Consider the following 6,000-nt stretch of genomic DNA (forward strand, 5'->3'; position numbering starts at 1 on the left):
TGGTAAGCTGAAAGCCCTGTCCATCGAGCACACACTGACACCATGAGCATGGGGTGCTGCTGGGATGGGACCCCAGCCTGTGCCTCTTGTAGGTGATGTCTGCCTACACAGGCTGGGCCCAGCCCCATGACCAGCCTCAGGGCTCTCGCAGCCGCATGGGTATCTGTGGTAGGAGCACTGTCATCATGCTGCATTCCTGGTGGCTTCTGGAACGTTCTACCCTTGCATCAGTACAAGCCAGTGGAGACCTGTGACCTTGTGGAGGACACCTGTTTCCAGCGCCTGCTGAGATGTGCCACGCCTTTCCCACGTCAGCTCAGAGCCGGTCCCAGGTCACCGCGGTCTCCAACTGGCAGGCAAGGAACAGGCTTCCCAGAGGCCAGGCCATGCATGGTCAGCCCTGCAGGGGTGGGCAGCCTCCAGCTGGGTCCTTTCTCTTCCATAGCATGTCTCAGCCCACACCCTGAGACAGCACTGTGCGTGGGCAAGGCCACACAAGGAGGCTGGGCATGCACTCCCACCCCGTTGCCCATGTAGCTGGCACCCACTCTCCCCCCATCACTTGCTCCAAGGGGAACGTGGAGGGAGGAACTGGTGGTGGGCAGCGGCTGACTAGGCATCCTCCTCTGGGCAGCAAGGGCGGAGTCTCTGCCACAAGATGGCCCGGCCCGCACCCTGGACCTGCCCGGGTCTCCTCCGATGGTGCTGTGACCACGGGGGTGGGAGTGTCCTGGGATCCAGCTGGCAGAGGTAGGACGGCAGAAGGGGCAGAGGAAGGATGGCCATGGAGAGCAGGCCGCCACGAGGGCAGAAGTGGAAGAGGAACAGGTGCGGGGCTTCGGAAGCTGGAGGGCAGGAGTCTCTTGGAGCCTCCACGTGGGCAGCTCACTCAACCCCTCACCTGCCCCAAGACTCATCTCAAGAGCACCCCCTCCTGCCCCACACAGAAGAAATGTGCGCTGTTCTAACTGCCATGTCTGTGGCCACTTGTCACGGTGCCTGGGAGCCTCAGAGCAGAAGAGTCCACACAGTATGCCTATATCCATGGGGTAGTCACCTGCAGTCAGTGCAGTCTGAAAACAGGTGACAGAGCCATGACCATGGTGCTTCTACTGCCATGTGCCGTGCTGCTTCATGACTGGCTTCATGATTGGTCTCTTCCTGAGCCTGGTTTGTAGACCAAGCTCTGCACGGGTCTGTGTGTGTAGGACACACAGCACACGCAAGACTCAGTTCCACTCGAATCTTCGGCATCTGCTAGGTCTTGGAGCATGGCCCCTGTAGTCAGGGGGCTGACTGACTGCATCCTGAGAAAAGCACGTGGCCCAGGTAGTGGCCAAAGTTCATCCCCAACTCACCTGCTGAGCGCTGAACTCGGGCAGCATGACGCAGGTGGCCCCCACCCAAAGCGGACACAGCAGCTTGTTGACCACGCCGTGGACGTGGTGCAGTGGGAGCACGTGGAGGATCACATCATCTTTTGTCCATGCCCACTTGTGGACCAGTCCAGTCACCTGCAGGGGAAACAGCACAACTGAGAGCGGGGTGAGGCTGCAGCACGTGGCTCCATGAGCCGAGGATGTGCAGACAGCCCTCAGTCACCCACTGAGTACGGGAGGGGAAGGCAGGCTGGGCTGCCCTGTGACCCATGTCTGAGAGACAAATGATGGAGGGACGGAGGCTGTCGGGTTCCCAGCTCCAGGACGGGAACAGAGTCACAGTGGGGGATGGTGTGAATTTGGGATGTGTTGGGATGGACCTTGCAAGCACCCAGGCATGCATAGTGTGAGGGGGCAGTGACAATGCCTGCCAGCCCCTCTCTGTCCTCCTGGGCCCTGCAGTTCAGGGACCCAGCACTGCTCAGGCTGGAACCCGACCACCTCTGACCATGGGGCCACTGAACAGCACTGGATGTGTGTGATAGTCCCCAAACCACGCAGCGAGGACAGACCCAGAGTGGGTTCCTGGCATGTCCTTGGCTCTGACTGAGGCCTGTGTAACCCAGAGGCCACATATGTGGCACCCCACAGCTCTGTGTGGCAGCCCTGAGGGTCTCGCTCCCTCGGAAGGAAGGGGCCAGAGACCCCCCTCCAGGTAAGCATGCCTCCCCTGGGGACAGCCCCTCTGCATCCCACCTTGCCCACCAGCAGCCCGAAGCCAGGCCCCTCCTGCTCCCATGCTGTGAGAGCCGCAGTCCTGGGGATCTGCGGTCCTGAGCTGCAATTGCTAGTTTCTTACTCCAGGACTCTGTGGAAGAGGCAGGAGTAAGTTCTAGATAAACACCGTGGCTGTGGGTCTTGCAAAGATGGAATCGAAGCTACAGAAGTGATGTCGAGACACGGTCACACAAGCTATGTGTCCTTGGGCTGCCTGGACACCCCAACCTGAGTGAGGCCTTGCAGCCAAGCGACGCCCATCTCTGAAACACCTTGGCATCACTTGGCAGTCCACGCCGCCCATGGTCCCTGCCATCCAGTCCTGCCACACCCTGCCAAAGGCCCCCACCCCTGTGCCGAGCTGTCCGGAGCCACCAGCACGGGTGGGTGAGGCTGGTAGTGGCACCTGTGGCCCATCACATAGGAGGGCCATGCCTAGCCCCACAGAGGTGCGGACGGACAGCGGCACAAGGGGCCTCGCCTAGTCCAGGCTACCTCCACCTTGTAGCAGTAGGAAGGAGCGCTCACCATGGCCCTGAGGTTCCCATGAGTGCTCAGCACACCCTTAGGGATGCCTGTGGTCCCACTGGTGTAGATGATCATGGCGCCGTGGTCTCGCCACTCCTGCACCGGGACGTGCCCCTCCTCCGCAGAGCCATGGTAGACGGCGGGTGTGAGGGGCAGCAGGGAGACGCCCAGCTTCTCGGCCACCGGGCTCAGGAGCGCTGCATACTCCTCACCAGCGATGACGATGGAACTGCGTGAGTCACGGATGACGTACTCCAGCTGTGGGGTGGGGTGCTGCCTGTAGAGGGGCACTGCCACGCCGCCACCCATCCACGTGGCCCACTGTGCCACCACGTAGGAGACGTCGTTGGCACACAGGAAGGAGACACGCTCCCCGCCGAGGTTGCTGCCACCGCGCAGCCGGCAGAGCTCCTGGGACAGGCGGAGGCTGCGGGAGTACAGCTCCGTGTAGGTATGGCAGCCGTGCTGGTCAACCAGGGCAGTCCTGTCCCCAAAGCCTGGGGCACGGGTGAATACTGGGGCAGCCCCGTCTGTGCGGGTGGCCGGAGTTGTGTGCAGGAAGCCACATTCTCGGTGTCTAATGGGAGCCAGCCGGCAGGAGGCCAAGGCCCAGGCCAGGCGCCAGGACAGCATTGTGCAGGGCAGTGTGGTGCCAAACGACAGCCTGTGGGTCCCCTGGGCAGCTCTGGAGACAAGAAAGGGACAGTAGTCAGTGCCCCATCCATCCTTACAAGGCTTGAAGCAAGTCTCTGATGTCCCCCAATGCCCAGGAAAAGAAAGCGGACCTGACACCAACCCACGCCTTTCCCACCTGATACCCAGAGCCTAAATGCCAACGCTGCAGCCTCGATGGACTCTCATGAGCTCAAGGCCCCCAAGAGCACATGAGACTCCAAAACACTGAAGTGACCCAGGTAAGACCAAGGGAGGCAGATCTCACTTAACGCGCTGAGAGACAGCTGGACTTGGACCCAAGAACCCCAGGCGGGAGGGGTAATGTGAGGGAATCCCCAGGGGGGCCCCTCCAGTGAGCAAGGACAGGACTCCAGCTGGGCATGGACACAGGCACTCCTCTCTGACCCTCCTGCTGTTCTGAAGACCAGAACAGCCCACCCGGCCTCTCACTCACCCTCTCTGGGAACAGCCTGGCTCTGCCTCTCTCGGCCTCACTGGGGATCCCCACGCTGGGGCCAAAGGACTCTGACCGTGTCTTACTTTGACATTGATGGTAATATTTAATCTGAGCGCAGCACAGTTTCATCTTGTAACCCTCAACGCCCAGGTCAGTGAAGACAGCCATCCTCTCAACCCTACTCTACACAGGGAAACCAAGGCGGTGAGTTTGGAGTTGCCCATGCCTATGTAGGGAAGTAGCTGCCTGGGGCTCCCACGGGCCACCTCATCCACCATGTCTGCAGGTGAGACAGGAGGCTGGGCAGAGGAAGTGACTCCATGGGTGAGGCATCGTGGCTCCTCCTTCCACAAGGCAGATTTGAGCCTTGGGCTGTCCTGAGAGGCAGCAGGGACACCTGGTCTAGCCCAAACTCTGCGCTTGTGAGGCCACACTCACTTCCACCTGGGTGCCAACATCTCACAACGGAGCCATCACCCTTGCCTGATAGAGGGCGGGGCTGCCCCACAGGCGGGTCCCCTCCATGTCCCACTCCCTTTGAGGCAAGCCTATCCAAGGACCTGCCACCCCACATCTGCAAGTTCTCTCTGGCAAACCCCCCTGCCCCCTCCATTAGCTTGCTGGGAGCCACGTGCCACCGTGTGCTACCTTATGCTGCTGTGCCGAGCGGCTCTCTCTTTGCTCTTACTACAGGCAACATAAGAGGCTTGCTGGCCATGGTCTGTTTGAGGATGGTCTGCCCTCCGGAGCTGGGTGGACCCCACACCCAGCACCCAGCCCAGGGCAAATGCATCAGCTGGGGCCAAGGGAGAGCTCAACCACCCGGCCAGGCGGGGATCCACTCATGAGACACTTCAGGGACGCCGAGGTGGCCCAACAGCCCCACAGACTCCTGGGTGGCCTCAGGCTGACCTGTGCTCCTAGCACCTGCGACCGCATCCCTGCAGGGCATCCACCTGGGAAAACCGGCAGGCCCAGAAGGGGTGGGTGGCAGGTCCAGGGCTCAAGCTCCACGGCTTTCCCTCTGGACTGGCGCCTCTAAACAGGATGGGGGCGGGGCCAGCCCCGCGACTTCCCCAGGCCGAGCCCAGCCCCGGGGCCCCGTCCCCAGGACCTGCAGGCTCTCCCTCGCTGCTCTTGTGTCCTCCCCAGCTGCTCACTTGCAGGTCAGGCCGGGTAGGCAGGTTGGGCCGGAACAGCGTCCGAAGCCCAACAGTGTCCCCGGGTGCGGCATGTCCGGCGCCCAAATATGTCCCCCGTGCAGCGCTGCGGTGGGTTCCGGGCACAGCTGTTCCCCTGCCCAGGTGTTCCCAGGTCCCGGTGCTGTCTCCTGTCCTGCTGTCCCCTGCCCACCACGGCAGGGACTCCAGTTGTAACCAGGATTAGTTTTTTGGTTTTGATTATTATTTTTTTTTTTTTGAGTCAGGGTTTCTCTCTCACCCAGGCTGGAGTGAAGTGGCAACATTACAGCTCACTGCAGCCTTGACCTCAGGCAATCCTCCTCCCTCAGCCTTCCAAGGGGCTAGGATTACAGGGCTGAGCCACTGTGTTTGGCCTGTAATGAGGGTTAGCTTTTATAGGCACGGGGTACCTGACTATTGACCTGAGCCTCCCAAAACAGAATCAGCAGACTGCTGAGAGCCCAGGACTCACTCCTGTCCATCCCCTCACACAGCTGGTAACTTCATCCAGAGAATCTTCCCTCCGAGGACCTCCAGGTCACCTGCCCCCACACAGAAGGTGGTGTGGGAGAAAGGAGGAGACTGAGTGGGAGGAAGAAAAATAGACTGGAGGGGGGAGGAGAAGAAGGCATGAAGGGAGGAGAAGAAGGCATAGGGGAGAAGAAGAGGGATTGGGGGAGGAGAAGAGGGCATGGGGGGAAACGGGTGGATGGGGGAGAAAAGGGCATGGGAGGAGAAGCAGATGGCATCAGGAGAGGAGAAGAGGGCATGGGGGGAAGAGAAGAGGCCGTGGAGTAGAGGAGAAGAGGGTATGGGGGCTAAAGAGGGGTGAGGAGAAGGAGGAGATGGCGGGGAGGAGATGAGGGTGTTGGGGGAGGGCAAGAGGGCATGGGGAGAGGATAAGAGGGTGGGGGAGGGGAAGAGGATGTGGGGGAGGAGAAGAGGGTGGGGGAGGGAAAGAGGGTGTGGAGGGGAGAAGAAGAGGGTGTGTAGGGAGGGGGGA

General features: G+C 60.9%; 1 protein-coding gene across 1 annotated transcript in view; it reads right to left on the minus strand.

Annotated features, from left to right (window-relative positions):
* ACSF3 (acyl-CoA synthetase family member 3) overlaps positions 1–6,000 on the minus strand; it is a 59,602-nt gene that overhangs the window by 37,393 nt on the left and 16,209 nt on the right. Inside the window, exons 2-3 of the mRNA XM_008053154.1 lie at positions 2,685–3,369; positions 1,359–1,514 (exon numbers count right to left, since the gene is read on the minus strand). Of these exons, the coding sequence (XP_008051345.1) occupies positions 1,359–1,514; positions 2,685–3,369 (841 nt within the window). The remainder of the gene's footprint in view (positions 1–1,358; positions 1,515–2,684; positions 3,370–6,000) is intronic.

The sequence above is a fragment of the Carlito syrichta genome, unplaced genomic scaffold (genome assembly GCF_000164805.1).
Source record: "Carlito syrichta isolate Samal-C Ts95f unplaced genomic scaffold, Tarsius_syrichta-2.0.1 Scaffold287922, whole genome shotgun sequence".
Taxonomy (NCBI): domain Eukaryota; kingdom Metazoa; phylum Chordata; class Mammalia; order Primates; family Tarsiidae; genus Carlito; species Carlito syrichta.